This window comes from Atta cephalotes (genome assembly GCF_000143395.1).
Source record: "Atta cephalotes unplaced genomic scaffold scaffold00001, whole genome shotgun sequence".
Classification (NCBI taxonomy): domain Eukaryota; kingdom Metazoa; phylum Arthropoda; class Insecta; order Hymenoptera; family Formicidae; genus Atta; species Atta cephalotes.
The window spans coordinates 2634725-2652768 of NW_012130065.1; the positions used below are offsets into that span (position 1 = coordinate 2634725).

An 18044-nucleotide genomic window follows, 5' to 3' on the forward strand; every position below is an offset into this window, starting at 1 on the left:
TAATAAATAATAATAATATATATATATATATATATATATATATATATATATAATACTGTATTATTCATAACTTACGTTCACTCTCTTCGGATAATATATATTTATTTTTTCAACTAATTCAAATAAAAAAATTTTTTTTTCTCCATGCGATAATTTTCGAAAAATTTTATTCGGAAATAAGTGATTGTCAGATATTCAAATATGACTTATCATACGTATCTCAAATTCAGATTTTCCAGTATATACATAACATAATTCCGCGAGAAACCAGAAATACATGTTTTGAATTTTTCTCGAAAAATTTTAAAATATGATTACATTTGTGTGCATGAAATGTCGCTGTATAATGATATATTTATGCAGGAAGCTTATACATAAATCTTCCAATCGAGTATTTCCAAAGAGAATCGATTCTTCCTTCAAGAAGTAAATTCTTCGTAGAAAAATATTCTTTTACGATGGCAATGGAAAATTATGCTGATGAATATTTGGAGTGCATAGGGAGGAAAATGAGGGTGAAATTGAGCAGGAACAGGTGAAATGGTCGAGGTCGAGTGCATCCGGGTCAATTGGTTGATTACCTGTAATGTAGTTACATCCCTCGAGTGTCGTATCGTTGCTAATCAATTCTCCGGTTACCGTCATGTCTTGTCGCGTTTGTCATACTTATGAGGCACCGAATAAAAAATTTATTGTAAATGAACACGACATTATATAACCGAGATATTGACATTTACTACGCAGCGAAATGCGAATGTACGATGTTAAGCGCGCGTCGTTCTATTCTCGTTTTTCATTTTACGCTTTACACGAAGGCGTCTCAGATTTTCACGTCAGATTGTTAAATTAAAAAAAAAGAAAATACGTCAAGAGTTAAAAAAAAGGGAGACTAAAAAATGGAGGAAATATACTCGGGAAAATGTTATAAATTTATGTCATGTTTCGAAATATAAAGTAGAAAACTAAAATCGATATATCGTTCGTTCACTTCGAAAGTGACACAACCTGAAAAACGTGATTTATCATGAATAAGTTAAGTAAACGTTACCATATCAATCATTAAAAGTATTAATTTCAAAAAAATCATTAAAATAATCACAACTTAAAAAGGGTAGTTAAAAAAAAATCGTTAAAATTATAACTGAAAGAGGATGATTTTTTTTAAGAATTGCAACAAAATGAAAATGACAAAAATACATTTGATCATATCAATAGGTTCTTTTTACCGATTGAATTTATTGAATTTTTCAATAATTGTCTGCCAAGTTAAAAAAAATTGTTCTCCTTTTTTAAAAACGTTAACGTTTTAAATTGTGTCACTTTCGAAATAAGGAAACGATATATTTAATGATAGAATTTGCTCGATTTAGATTTATTTAATTATAAAGAGAATTCTAACAATTTACTCTGGCATTTATTATTTCGGGGGAGGGGAGGGGCGCGAAATATCAAATGCATCTTTTTCAATTAAATGAATGATCAATAAAATTTTCATCAAGTAAATTGCGGGACAACAATAAGGACTTTTAATATCAATTACGGTAATGATTAAATGTACGTGATTACAGCCAGTTACGTATTTATACCAAGCATGCTGTTTATTGATTATTCTATCATCTCAACATCTGTCACCTTCAATGTTTGCAATTTAATGTGACACGATAAATGTCATTCGTTACAAGTGTAATTCTCGAAAGTATTAATACGAAAAAACACAAATATAACTTTTAATTACATAATGTAAAGAATTATATTTAAATAATTACATAAAAAAAGAATTATACTTAATCAATTATGTAAAATGGAATTGAATATATCGAGAATTGGAATTTGTCGTTTTATTTTGAAACTCGAAGCAAAGAGACGAATTGTTTTGCATTCATAGAGCGACAAATCAATCATTTTGAAGATAAACAAACCAATATTCAAATACAGCCTATCCCTACTTACGATTCTATCGTGTATCCCGGACGAGTGGCATCCGTGGCGAGATATCGGCTGGACTGCGGATACGACTGATGGCGTCTGCTGGTTAACAAAGGTACCAATTCGACACCACCCGTAAGTTCATACACCTGAACCTCCTCCTTGTAGAGATTCCTCGGGTCTTGCAGTTGTGTTTCCGAAGCGATACCTATTGGAGCAAAAGACCGACGAGATTCAAGCTCTAGTAGCAGCGAGAAGCATACGGCAACCTCTGCTATTTACCTGGCGTCGCCCTGTCATCGTAGAATTTATTCACGTCCACAATAGCCAGAGGGTCCGTGTTCCTCTTGTACAGTCTGTCGATGGTCGAGTTGCTCGTCCAACCCTGAAGCAAGTTGAAGCTTTTAACCAGTTCACGATCTTCTCTTTTCTTTATAGTTACGTTTAATTTCGTTCGCCAATTCGGTACTTAATGTTTTAAACAAATAAAATTTATTTTAGCAAGCATTTAAATAGATTTTTATATTTTACTATTCTTATTTAACACATATGTATGTGTACAACTATTTTACAAAAATCTCTTGATGTAAAATACATTTCAAATCTCATCTTACAGAAAGAAAAATATTATTAATATTATATGGTTTTATATAAATTTTTTTTAACGTAACATTTTTATAAAATAAAAAAGCGTTTTCGAAATATTACTCTTTTTTTTTATTTAAGATTATTTTTCTTCCAACTCTTCAGATTCTTTACTTCCGTTCTTCGAGAATTTCTACACTGAAAAAAAAAATTGTTCAACTAACTAAACACTGCTTAACATTGAACAGTTTCTTAAGCAGACTACGGTTGAATTCGATTAAATAAAATTTGTTAAATTAACCAAATCTAAATGAGCAAACAACTAAATGTGTTTAATTAGTTGAAATTTTTTTTCAGTGTATATAATAATTTGTATTATAACATTAAACATTTTTTTAAAATATTGAGGTATTTGCCAAAATATGATTGATATCGACATCAGAATACATAAACCACAGTATAGATAAAATTGAAGTGCGAAAAGATCAACGCCTCAAATAAATCCACAGCTTCGTAATCAGTAGCATACTCGCGGTTTGATCCGACCCGAGTCAAGTCGCGCGTTCATTCATCAATGTCGGTCTCATTAGCCGGTTGGTTACAACAAAGCCCGTCAGCTTATTATAAAGGGAAAAAAACCGTGCTATAAATCCGCTCACCATAAATCCATATCCGCACAGACAAGTACACGGCGTGGCGACGAGACAGAAAGGGAAGTCGCGCGTGCGTCTCTAAAGATATTATGCATCTGATCGGTATAAGCATAATATGAAGGAAGTTGCAAGTAATAAGAGCATTACTTAATTCTGAAGTGGAATGCGCTAATAAATTTCCGTCTAAACTTTCCGGTCGCGCTTAGAAGGGCGCCCGGAGGACCGTTCAATTAGCTCGGTAACGCGCGACAAAGTTATGCGCGTTGCGCACGTTCGAGAGACGGCGGAGCGGTTAATTAAAAATTAAGAGCCACATGCTTCTCTCCTAGGAGACATTCGAGGAAACTGAGAGTCAGAAGAACTCTGGCGAAAATAAAAATTGTCGCGTAAATTGAATGTAAGAAGAGAGTGACGCGAAGCTGGAAAGTGTAAATTGGAACAGTGTAACGTAAAAGAAGTATTTTAAGAGGTAGATGCCTCTTTTCGTTGTTTCAATTTATGTCATCTAGTAGCCTTGTTTATGCTTCCGTCATTCTTCCCTTACATTCGACTTACACTCCAATTTTTATTTTCGCCAGGAAAGTCCGCGGAGGAATTCGGCCCAATGTTATCACGAGAGCGATAATCTATGATGTCCTCTCTTTTTTTTCCGGTGCAGCGCGCGCTTTAGGAGAGACGGATTTATATTTGCGAAACGAATGAATTACCGTATTACGGCCGATTGCGTTTAATTGATAACACCACGCTTTCGTATCAAATGACGCACGAGTGTTACGCTCTGCGGAATAAATTCACCGGTCGCAAAAGTCGTTGCAGCTATCGATCGCTTCTCGCTCCCACGATTTACACAAATAGCGCAACCCTGTCCAGTGCCATTAACAAAAGTAAAAACTTATAACGATTACTGCAAATGCAATTTCGCCCTGCAAAATTCTGCAAAACCAGGCCAAGTAACTTTAGATTTATGCGCGTGCATTACGCGCAATTGAGAATTCAACGTTCTTGGAGCCCCAAATGCACTATAAAAATATTTCACGTAAAATTACAACAATTGTAGTAGATATTTTTAAGATCTACTGTCAAACATGGTATATTTATGTACAGTAAGTACAAAAAGTTTAGTACAGAGAAAATATTTTTTAAAAAAACTTTTAAAAGCTTTTTTAAAAATATCATCCAACGAGAAATAAATCGACATCGAATTGATGTCGAATCAATATAAATTCAATGATTTTAACACCAATTTAACAAAATGTCGATTCGACATTTAATTAACGATCATTCCTTGTTGAATAATTAATTAGTTATTCATAAGAATAAAATAAACTGTATGTTTCTTAAAATTATATATAGTAAAATGATGTATATTAATTATACAAAATGTATTATCCGAAAAATAAGTGAAAATTAAAAATTATATTGTTTAAATGTTCAAAAAGTATTTGTACAAACGAGAAATTTAGCTTCTAAAATCAGGAAAACATGCGAAGCTCGTTTGTTTACATTAGAACTGAATATATTCATTTATCATTGTATAAAATTGCTAATTAATATTTATTTTCTACAAATAAGACTTTTTTTATAATAAATTTCCTTGTACGAGTACTTTTTGCTCTCACATAAATAAAGTTACAAATCAAATTACTCTTCTTTATAATAATTAAACAATTTGCAAATTAAATTTTTAGTAATATTAATGTAATAATTAACATTAACAAATTATGTACAGCTTTTCTTAATGCTAATATAATTAGATATTCGCTTCTAAATTTCCTTAATTGATTTTCGCGAGTTGAATGTATTTTAAATTATTGTATCTTTGTTTAAAATAACATATTTAAACAATTAGAAGTAAAAATACACAGAAATACGGTTTTGAAAAAAATTTAATTAGATACAGATTTGAAAATAATTTCATTAGATTATCAAAATAATTATATAGGAAATAATTATATAGGAAAATAATTATATAAGAAAGCATTATGCACAGTACTGTAAAAAAAATTTTGATATTCTAGCAATTAACTTGAGCGTCTTACAAAATTATTACATGTTATTTTGATGATATATTCAAACAAAATTATTTTCAGATTTATATCTCAATTTTTAGATACTTTATCATCAAAACAATTCTTTCCATATATTAATTTTTGTAAAAATCTGATTTTATGTATATTTCCACTATAAATTATGTAATTTTATGTACTTTATTACAGCGCGCAGCCCTCATGAAAAGACAAAATTACGCGTGTGTATCAGTTTCGGATGTCACGTGTATTTTACTCCCCCATCTTGGACTAACTCGTTCAATCTTGCATACGGACGTAATACGCGACTCTCATTTCCGTTTCGCGCACCAAGGTAGTTAATTGAGCGGGCGCACGTGAGCCGTAAATTTACCAGTAACATCACAAACAGCATTAGTCACACCGTTTCGATGAAAACGGAATTATTGGAAATTACACGCGCGAAATTGGACGCCAATCTCTTTGACGAACTTATATTTAACTGAAAATGTCAGTGTCCAAAATTGGCGTATACGTAATTTTGAAAGCGTCCATCTGTAAGACTGATGTTTATTACTAAATTACACGGGAAAATCAGAATCACCGTTGCATCAGCAATTAGAATTACTATTGAAATTCCGTTTCTGTCCGATTACGCGCGCGTGTTCGCTCGTATAATTGAAAGATAGGTCGTGACGTTTCTACGATTCCCTCCATCGGAAAAACGCAGCACGATAAAGTGATTTCCCGAGAATTTCACCCGCGAAAAACCCGGCCAAGCTTCGCAGTCAGATTAGCCGCATTCGTCATGCGGTATACAAATAAATACGTGACTTCTCTTCCCGTCAGCCAGTTTATTGCATTTACTGGCCGCGCGCACGCCCACGTAAAAAAAAAAAAAAGAAAAAAGAACGAAAGAGGAGAGATTTCATGAACCACGATTCGGCGCACCTTCGCGCGAAGTGCGGGCGCAATTTAATTTCTTAGTAAAAACACGCCTCTTCCCCCTTTATTTTATGTATCTCCTTTCGCAGTATCTCTTTACGCAGTAAATTACAAAGCACGCATAAAAAAAGCCAACCACGATTTACGCTCCGCCTCGGGATTAATTGCGCAGCAGCTCACAGTGTGAGAGAGTAGATAACTTCTCTGTTTTTAACGAGAGCGTGTATCGAACAATGGATATCACGCCCCATTCTCTCACATAAATTTGTATCGTGTACTCTTTCATGTTTCTGTATTTCACCTTTCTCTCCTCTGTCGCTCGTTTCGTCCGTCAAAGAGCATGCATTTTTGCTTTTCTGCGATTGATACTTTCATTCTTGATGATGTAAAAAAATCAATAATCTTTCTGCCGAGTGAAATAATTTACCGGTGCGTACGTGATCCAATGATGGAAACAGATCACGGCCGAGCGAGGGAAATAATTGAAAAGTTTCGTGCAACACCACGCTAAATTCTTGATTTACGGCAACGGCAAATCTCTCCTTCGTAATCATAGAAGAAAATAAGTACATAAACTCAGAAAGAAGTTTTACTAAAGTACTATTCAAATAAATGTGAAAACGAATGTGAAAACAAATTTTGTTAGATCATAAAAATAATTATATGAGTAATAATTATATGAGAATGCTTAAACTGGTTGCTAGAATGTCAATACTTTTTACAGAATTGCTCATTTGAGTGTCTACATAATAATTTTAATAGTCTAACAAAACTATTTTCAGATCCATATCTAGCTAAATTTTTAGATACTTCAACAAAGTCGTTCTTTCCGTGATAATTATAAAAGTTTCAAAATGAACGTATTTAAAATGAATGTATAGCACATATTACCGAGAGTTGAAATAATTTTATTAAAAATAATATTAGATGGAGAGAAAAAGAGATAATTTTAGAACTAGAACAAATTAAATTATAAAAATTTTCATAAAATAAATATCGCTAAAATATCATCAACCAGTTTAATTTTTAATGAATTTTTACATAGAAAAATTTTTATATTTCATAAATATTTCCGAAATTTATCTTGTAAATAAAAAATCTAGAAACCGCAAAAAGTACTAATTTTAAAAGTACTTGATAATATTATTTTCATTTTTCAAGAGTACCGTTTACGTGTTTAAATATCTGTATTACCACAAATAAATAGAGTTGCAAATATATTTAATATGTTATATTATATTAAAAATTGTAATAAACAATTTGGACTCATCGCTGTGTAATGTTTAGCGCAAGAAGATTTTCAGATTATCTTTCTATATCGTCTTGGTAAAAAATGTATCAAAATGGACTTATCTCTCTCCCGCAGCAAACCCTTCAATTACCGCGACGTCTATAGTTTGCGACCCCTCGGGGCCAATGTTCGTCAATCTAACAGGGTTACTCTTGCGCAGCGGTAGAAAGTTTTGATGCAAAGTTGCCAGTACAGGCTGACGGGGGATACTCCCATTTGCCGTGACAATGTAATTTCGTTATCGTTTCAATTGGTTTCTCAGCAGGAGGTTGTCGTTTAAACGTGCAATTACGTAGAACTAGAAATCGGTTCTCGAAAGTATTGCGAAGCCGCATCTATCTCCTTTTTCTCTCCTGTCTCGAAAATTTTATCGATGGACGACTGACTGAAAAAATAGTTTTATACTATTGCTAAACAGCGACGTTATTAATAATATCCTATTTCTATAACATTTTTACAAAGAAAGAATAGTTTTGCTAAAGTACCTAAAAGTACCCTTAAAATACTTAAAAGTTCTAGATAAAGAACTGAAAACAATTTTGTTAGACTATTAAAATAATTATCCAAATAGAACAAAAAGTTATAATGATATCCAATTGACATTAAAATAGCTCTAAAATAATTATTAAAAATCACTTTACAATCAATCTTGATTTTTATTTAGTAACATTTTTTTGTTATCGTAACCTGTTATTCTGTTTGAGTATGTGGGACACTTAAGCTGATTGCAAAAAATATTAAACTTTTTATATTGCTTCTCTCATCATGCTTGAGTTTATTATAACAATTATTATAATAATAAAATATTATTTTTAGATCCGTATTCAACTAAATTTTTAGATATGTCAGAATATTCTTTCCATGTAAGTATTCCATACATAAAAATTTCTTGCTCTTTTCTACTATTGCATTATTAATCATTGGATATCGATTTACATAAAATGTATACGATGTATCTTTCACAAGTACAGTAATTTGTTTCCGAAAATAAAATGATTTTATCGATAAAAAATTTTAACGCGAGTGATAATTAAGCTAACTTAAGTTAATAATTTTCGAGGCTCAGTCTCAGTGTCACAAGCATGTTCGGCACGTCGCGCAGCGGCAACGCGCTAACTTGCATTATACGCCGCTAACTGCGTTGTAATATATTACGCACTGTCAACACTGGAACGTATTCTTGTCACGCCACACTATGGCGTGTATCCAAGATGAGATTCTCGTGTCTCATTTATCTGCCAATTAGGAAATACAGGAAGATCTTACGTAACAGTAAAAAGCTACCGGCTACTAGCGTAATAACGCTATACATTTAACCCTCCGAAGCTGACGCGTATCTATTGGATCCTGTACTCAATTACGTATTTCTCCAGACCTGACGGGTTGGTCTATTGAACTCATTCAATTATATTTTTTATATTATCTACAAACGATCTCATACTAATTACATATATGATATAATAAAGATGGATTGGATGAAATGAATTAATCTCACATATAACGTGTTGAATAAAATATCATGGACACAAGGGACGGTATTCATAATCGATTCTTATATTCAAGATCGTCTTAAGTACAGTCTTAAAATGTCACGAATCAATCAGAAAGCTATATTAGCATCTTAAGACATTACTTAAAGCAATTTTGAAATAAGAACGAACTATGAACATCGATCAAGACTCAATAATGATTAATTTCTGAACTATAGTGTATCAAAGACATAAAACTTGAACTCACAAAGCACCTTTAAGGAGCACTTATTTTTACAATACATTAATATTTATTTTTAAAAATCTATATACATATGAAAATTGTTTATAATATTATATTATATTTTTATTAATTAAATAAAAGTTCTGTATAATATATTTATTAATTTTATTTATTATTATTTTTATTATTAAATTAAAATTGAAAAAATAATGCCAAAAATTTTAATTTTACTTTAAGTATTCAAAATTATTTATGCAAAGTTTTATGTGATTCAGAGATTCGTTACAAAAATGTAGAAGAGATAAATATTTTGTTTATTTATAGGGACAATTAATTTCTGTATCGCAATTAACTACATAAATCATTTTGAATACTTAAAATGCTAAAAAGATTTTTGTCATTATTTTATAATACATTTTTTTTAGAGATCAAATAAAAAAATACTATTTCTTATTGGAATAACTTTTGATTCAAATGTAAACCATTACTAAATTTTTCATTATTTTTTTGCGGTCTAGAATAATCTATAATTTTTTTATAATTTATTAATTATTTTTAAAATATGTGTAATATACACATATTTCTTAATACATCATAATTAAAAAATGATTATCTATTATTGAGTCTTGTATCTATGACATCTTTTGTTCACCATATTTTCCATATAATTAGTGCTGTGCCTTTTTTAATTGTTATTATTAAAATAAACTTATTATTGTTAATATTTCTTCTTTTTTATATAAGTTATGTCATTTTGATTCTTTGAAACTAATTACAATAGTACTTTTTAGTCAACATAAATTAAATGGGTCTCACAGACAGCATCATAAACTGTATTATAATATAAATTTTGACATTAGCTTCGTAGAGCTAATCTTATTGCTATGTTATACAAAATACGAGACTCTCTCATTTCAACGTGACATCTTACTGTTCTTTGCGTACTGAAAATATCTTGTTTTCGCAAAGGAAGAGGCATAACTTCGCGCTCCTCAGAAAATACATCTATTACGTGCTCGTTTTCCGACCCGCGCTCGAATTAACGTCTCGCGCTGCCGACGCTGTATAATTGAGGCAACGCATACTCGACAACACTTGGAGCAACGTTCCTGAAGTATCGCGCGTACAAAGAACCCTACCGAGGCTTTGAGAATGCAAAGCGATGTCGATGATTAAGGATTCCCTTTCAATAATTAGCGGATGCGCAACGAGACACACCGGTATCCGGATGCGATTAACACGGCGTTATAGATATGCGTACCATGGATTCGAGGAAGCGTACACCCAGCGACTTGGGATCCCTCCAAGGAGCTCCGCCAGGACCAGGTCGTCCCCACGGCGAAGGATGCACCAGCTAAGCACACGGCGCCGTCGCATATTAAGCAGTTTCCAAGGCTTGCTTCCTCTATCTACGTACGTACGCGTACGGCATCGTCGCGTGATACTGGAACACGTGCTCGGCGTCTATTCGCGTCCGCGCTTATCCTCGATTCCTCGCCGCCATCCCCTTTATGTAGCTATATATGTGTACTCGCGCCGTCATCGCGCTTGGCGTTCCAACGCGAGGGAAGTGCGGGATTTAAGCGCGCCTCGCGTTAGAACCTCATCTGCATCCGATTAGCGGGCGCTGCCTAATTTCTACAACCGGCACGTAATCCCGAAAATTACATCGCGCAACAAGGAACGACGATCATACGATGTTTGCACATGTTCGTGTATGCCAGCAACTGCGCCAATTTCATGACTCCTTCCGTCTCCTCGTCGGTACGTGGAACGACCATTTCGATTGTTTTCGCGATTCGATCAGCTTGGATGAAATAATAATGCGAATAGATATTTTATAGGTACCTGTCTTCTCAAACTTCAATTAAGCTTGGACAGAGAACAAGTTGGTTTATTATTTAATCTGTTTAGATATGCATAAGTCAGTTTAACCATCTAACCTTAGCTGCGTTCAACAGAGAAAGCAGCAGCTTTGTACCTGTTGTAAAACTCTTTAATATAATTGGCTCATGGCAACAGTCTTGCTGATGCCTCATCTTTTGCTGTTGCTAAATTAAATTATATACATTTAAATCCATTGAAGTATTAAAAGGCAAGACCAATTATACTAAAGAATTTTGCAACATTTGCAGAGCTGTTTGCTCTGCTGACACAGCCATTGTAATAGGTATATATATTGATTTTTATCGTAAATAACGTATTATGAAGATTGAAGTAGTAAAATAATATATTTACGTAATTTTTATGAATTTTGTGACACGCGTCTGCGTGGAAAAATGTACACTGAAATTCTATCGTGTCGCGAAATAGAAAAAGAAACAGAAGCAAAAAGTAGGAAAACACTTAAAGCATTCAAAGCTATCCTATTTCATAGCCCGGGAAAAAATTCGACATGCGTCCTGGTTTTTTCGTTTAAATAGAAAAACCATTTTTACACGTCGCCGGACGGTATCGTTAAAACGTTTCCTTTTCGCAATTCTATATATGGTGCGTCAAAAATTTCACGGAGAGCCCGTAGGCAGCTGAGAATCGACTTTGTGGAAGTAGCATTTCTAGTTCTACGTGATCGGAGAAATCGACTATACGTCTCGAGTTCGAGCAGATACGACGTGTTCGACCCCAGCGGCACAGCCAGCTCTCTCGAAATTATTGCCACGAGAAAAATGCCTCGTGTCCAACATACAAGGAAAGTCCATTAGGAGATTTCTCGTATTTGCTGGCATGACGAGTCAATATCGTGTCCGACAATAAAGCTCAACTCATTTGGATACATGTATTTGCGATCTTCAAAAGTAAAAGAATCAGCAGCATCCTTTTCCAGATTCGTCCGTTCCGAAAATCTCGCAGCTACTGGCATCCTTTTCAACGGTTAATAAAGAAAATCAATAAAATTACGATGTACAAAAATTTAATATCATTAATCGAAAACTGAGAATATAACTATATATCTAAACTTAAAAAAATTTTCAGTGTTTGATTAAAAAATCATTTTTCAATAATGTCTACTTTATTATATGTATACATTGAAAGAAAAGATTGGCTGAAAATGACATAGCATTTTTAATTGATTGCAGCAGCCAATTTTTGGTTGCCTATCGAAATCCTATACTGACAATACGAATAAGCTAATGTAACCAAAAATTGACTGCTGTAACCAATTGGCTGCCAATTAAAAATGTCATATTTTACTAACTAATTTGTTGCAGCAGCCAATCTTTTCTTTCAGTGTGATATTAAAAAAATGATATTATATAATTACTTATATTACTTGTAGAATATCTATTCTTCTACTACTTCTATTACTTGAAAAATGTTCATCATTAAAACGAAATATTTATTTTTCATCTTATTTTAATGAAAACATCTATAAAATTAATTAAATATTAATTTGCAAAAATCAATTAATTAATATCGTGTTTTGTTCAATCTAATTAAAATTATCCAATTAAACTTTTTCTATTTCCTTATTGTCTCCAATCTCAAATATCAGTCCACGAAAAAGCTTTTTCGTTAGTAAATTTAAAATTACATCGAAACAGAATAATGATCTTTGACATATCTCTATATAGGTTAGCACTTTTCTATATAAAGCTCAAGAGACTTGCTAAACTTCACACGTCATCGCGTGTTCCGCATTCACATGATGACATTGCAATACAAACTTCGTGTTTATACAAACGGTATTAGAAAGGTATCGTGTGTAGGAGATCAAATGAGATATTAAATGATATTATATGGAAACTTACGCTGACGAGGCAACGGATGGCGATATCGTTGCTTTTGATCGACTCACGGGCAGAGACGATTAAATTGTACAGTGAGTGTCATGCTGATTATCGGCATGCAGTGGCACATAATTCTTCGTCAGTTTAAACATATCTGTTTATTTTAAACAATCAACAAAGGCTTCAACAAACAAAATTAAATACAGTGATCATGCCAATAGAAAACCGTCAATTGTAGATGTGTACATTAATTATTTAAAAATTTATATATATGTATAATATATATAAATGTATGTATATATAAACAATGACATAAGTGATGAGTAAAGTAAATGTTTTGATCTTTCTTTTTGGGTCATCTTCAGTATACAATCTTAAAATTAATTAATATCCAAATTACTTTTAGTTACACATTTGACTTGATTTCTTTAGAAGATTAGGTGAAGGAAGGTGTTTTCTTTCTCACATTATGTAGTATATGAAATAAATTACAATGAATGCGATGCGTCATATGTCGGGCGACGAGCAGATGATTAAAAACTAAAATCAAAGAACATAAAAAATACGTAAATAATAATACTCGATAATAACGGAACACCGAACTAATGCAAAAAGATAGATTGCCTTTTCTTGCTCACGCTAACGTAGTATACAAAATAAATTGCAATAAATGCGATACGTCATATGTCTGGCAGACGAGTAGACTATTAAAAACTAAAATTGAGGAACATAGAAAACACACATAAATAGAAACAATATACAATACTCGATAATAACGAAACACCGAATCAATACAAAAAGATAGATTACTTTTTCTTGCTCACACTAACATTATACAAAATAAATTACAATGAATGTGATGCATCATATGTCGATCAAACGAGAAAATTATTAAAAATTAAAATCGAGAAATATAGAAAAAACATAGGAATATAGGATTGGAGAAATTAACTTTTTTTTAACTAGGTTAAATTAAAGTTTAACAACCTTGAAAATTTAACTTAGTTAAAAGATAATTCATAGCGACATTAATTGAATGAAAAGCTAAGTTAATAAAAAAAAGTAATTATAAAATTAAAAGTTGAATTTGTTTTATTTCGTGATTTCAAGTTAACTTTTTTTAACTAAATTAAAAAATTAAGTTAAAAAGTTAACTTTTTTAATTAACAAGGAGAGACTCCACATATGTATTTCACGGATTTTGATCAGCTTTTGCATGATTATTCTGGGACACTAAAATAATTCTTGTAAAGCAGTAAATTGCACTTCTACATATTTTTCAAGAAAATGATTTTAGGTCACAATGATGGTTCGTTTTCGTTACCTCTTTATTTTTTGTTTAAACATAAATGAAATATTTGAAATTATTTAAAATAAGAAAAATACATCTCCGACGGACACAAATATAGCATATAATTCAAGTATAGGATCCGTATAATTCCAACTATTCAACTCTGATGTTAACTTTTAAAAAAATCAAATTAAAAATTAACAGTTACCGATAAAATATAACTATATAAAGTTAAAAAGTTAAGAGTCTAAAATGTAACTAAATGAAGTTAAAATTAATTAACTTTTTTTTAACTTACTATAACTTTTAAACTTAATATTACCCAATGATTGGTAATGCTAAATTAAGATTGATAAAACACAATACTCGGTAATAACAGGAAACTGAATTAATGATTAAATTCACATGATTTTAATTGGGACAATATTTTAATATTAGACGAGGAAAAATTTTTGAACAAAAAATTGACGTCAGAAATGTACACATACTGAAACAAAAATGTACAAAGCTATATGTAGCTTCTTGATTTTTTGTATATATGATATCTATATATATATATATATATATATATATATATATATACTTGTTTATACGGAATTTTTAAAACGCTTTCTTCTTTTAATGTATAAGATATAGATAACATATACTGACGTATACATACGGTTATCATTAAATCATCACACATTGACCCAACAACTGATATATAATATTAACTTTAACACTTGACCGTATGTTATACATACAAGTCATTTATTTAATAGGACTAAGGCTAGACATATTAGTGATCCACACATTGTAATTATGTAGTTGGACTAGTATTTAAGTCAAGTCTCTATCGCACTCTCTCAGATTACACATATTAACAATTTATTAATTTCTACTGGACTTTTATCAATCTCTGTTGTAATTACGCATTTAATCCCATTTAGCCATTTTGTCAAAGATTTTTACATCAAATGTCTAACTTACAATAGGTTATTAATTAATTTTAAGATTGTATTGAAAATGATCTAAAAATAAATATCAAATATTCTTAAATCATTTACTTATCATCACTGTTTATGTGCCAAAATTTTTAAATAAATTTGCATTATACAACCGAAGTCAATTCTCTATTAGCATTATCATTGTATTAGATACTTATTTTAATCTTAATGTAAATTTATTTACAATTACCCAGAAAATCCACAAACGAACCCACCGCTGATATATAAGACATTTTTATGCAAAAAGAATTTTACTGCTTTCTTATTTATATTTTTGTTTTAATCTTAGATCTTTTAATCTTAGAATGCTATCGATACGTAAATTTTACGTACAAGCAAGTGAAGTTACTGAACGCTAAGCTATGCCTTGAGTGGTCATTAGAAAATTCAATTTACTATGCTAAAAGCTAAGTCAAGCGAAGACAAGCTTTTAAAAAGTCCATTTTTTATATATACCAGTTTAGACTCCTTAGTCAGTATTATAACAAAGAACATGATAATAATTTTAATTTTTATGCAGATTATTATTTTGTGTTTTATATATTTTATTCTTATAGAACCTATTTTCTTATACGTAAAATTTACACATCGAAAGCAATAACGATTTTAAGATAAAATAAAATGTTTAATTATGTTAATTATCTTTCTCTAAAGCGAAAATATAAAAAAAATGTTTACATTAAAGTTAATAGAGAAAATTTTCACTTTACATGTTTTCTAGAAAAAATATTGTACAATCGATGTCTCAATGCTAAAATAGCTTGATGCGTACTTTAGTAACGTCGAAAAATAAATAACTATCCGATTCAACTAATGGTTTCAGAAAAAATGTATAATATGATTTCTCTAAAGTGATATGCATACACTTCAGAAGAAATTAAATTTAACTGAAGTGAGTACACGCAATTGATGCTACAATTAGAGAATTGATTTTTAAAACTTAATTTAGCGCCTTTTCTTGTTAATGCATCTTTATGTAGTACAAAATTTGCACCTGCATGCAGTGGCCTTGCTCACGAAAACACGCGAATGTCTTTATAATTTGATTACCGATTACATAAATAATCGTTTCATTTCTTAATAATATGTTCTGCAACTTTTTGTCAAGAACTTTCGAAACAGCTTTCTTAACTGGCAATAATTATATTTATTCGAATCGCAAAAATTATATTTATTCAAATCGAGAAGAATTTAAATCAATTAAGAAGGATTTACATTTAACGTTTCATTTTTTTGTTATTACATTTACGAAAAAAAAATTTATTTAATTCGAAAAAAAAAATTTATTTAAGCTAAAATTAATTTTCTGAGAGTTAAGTCGTGTCAATGCAATTCTTAATGTTGATTACGACTAGATCGAATCAACATCGGAATGTGTTCTTCATCCCTTTATCCCATTTTACCAGCATAGAAATCGGAATTCCCTTACATGCTGTAAAGGCAGCATGTAAGGGGATTCTGATTTCTATGCTGGAATATTCGGTGCAGTAATACAGGCGATTTCCGAAGCTATTATACTATTTCAAGCGCGATGTCTGCCAAACGTTCGTGTCGCCGAGAATCAGGAGTAGTGTATCGTAATTTGCTTTCATATGAAGATTTTATGGGAGAGCGAAGAGAGATGCCGTTTGAAGCAATGAATTCGCGTACTGGTGATATATTGCGCGATTATAACGATCATAAGCAAAGATGCAAATTTAATTGGCGATGCACACGCAAACAGGCGATGAAAGTTTTCTCCGAATGTGCGAAGAAGAACACGCGTTTAAAGCTTTTTAAAAGCAACTGCGACTATAATTAACCAGCTAAAATAGATCGCTGCCAATTTTTTTTTGTTTGCATACCTAAAATAGGATAAATTTCTTTACTCTTATCGGGCCTCGGATAATATATGCATAAGTTATTAAAATATATTTATGTTTTCAAAGGCACAATCGCATTCGAAGCATATTCACAAATGCCATGAAAAAACATATATGGTAAAATGTGTTTTGCTGCTTTGATAAAAATCCTACGATTCATGACTATGTTCGTGCCCTAGTTTTGCATGCGCCGAACATTATGACAATTTCTGAGGTTTACCGTAGATAAAAAGTGACTAGCGCTAAATATATGCGACAAATTCACATACAAATGTATATTATCACCATTTCTTCGATCTTCTGAGACAAAAAGAGACTAAAGTGAAAAATATACATGACATTTTTTAAATATCCTCCACTGAGGTAAAAAAATACTTTATGCATTTGTTCTATATGTGTTCTTCTTTTTCTTAACGTATGCTTAAGAAATCAGAAAAACGTGTATGAAATTCTTTCTCTCCCTTTTTGATGAATTATGCCGCGCAAAAAATTGCATACGGACGTACATTTATGTCGCGGTAAAGAAAACGTATGGAAATTTGCATGGAAATACGAAGCTCGTTTAATCAAAACAACAAGAGAGATGAATTCAACATGAACATTTTTACTTCGTTCTGTCCGAGATTAATTCTGTCTATATCTATATTGTCCATCTATGAAATACATATATCAACATATTTTATAAAGGAGCATCAATTTTTAAGGAAGTGATTAAAAAATCATAGAATATAATCTTATATATAGAACTAAATTCTTTATGAGTTACCAATTACTTTATAAAAAGTCGAATTTTATGGAGTTTTATAAAATTGTATCTTCAATATAAAAACGAATAAAATTATAAGATCAGATTAAATTTAAAAATTAATTAAAAGTTAACTCTTAACTAAAAATTAAAGATTTACCTAATTAAAATTTTTATTTTTAATTAAAAATATTTAATTAAGAGTAAATTATTAATTAAATATTTAATTAAAAATTTAAAAAATAAATGTTGTAGATTTATAGAAATAACAACAATAATAACAATGTTATTATATAATTACCGTGCTATAAAT

General features: G+C 31.1%; 1 protein-coding gene across 1 annotated transcript in view; it reads right to left on the reverse strand.

Moving 5' to 3' along the window:
* The window catches only part of LOC105619106, a 28286-nt gene that overhangs the window by 3543 nt on the left and 6699 nt on the right, over positions 1 to 18044 (reverse strand). The window contains 2 exon segments of the mRNA XM_012200672.1: positions 1866 to 2134; positions 2209 to 2311. Of these exon segments, the coding sequence (XP_012056062.1) occupies positions 1866 to 2134; positions 2209 to 2311 (372 nt within the window).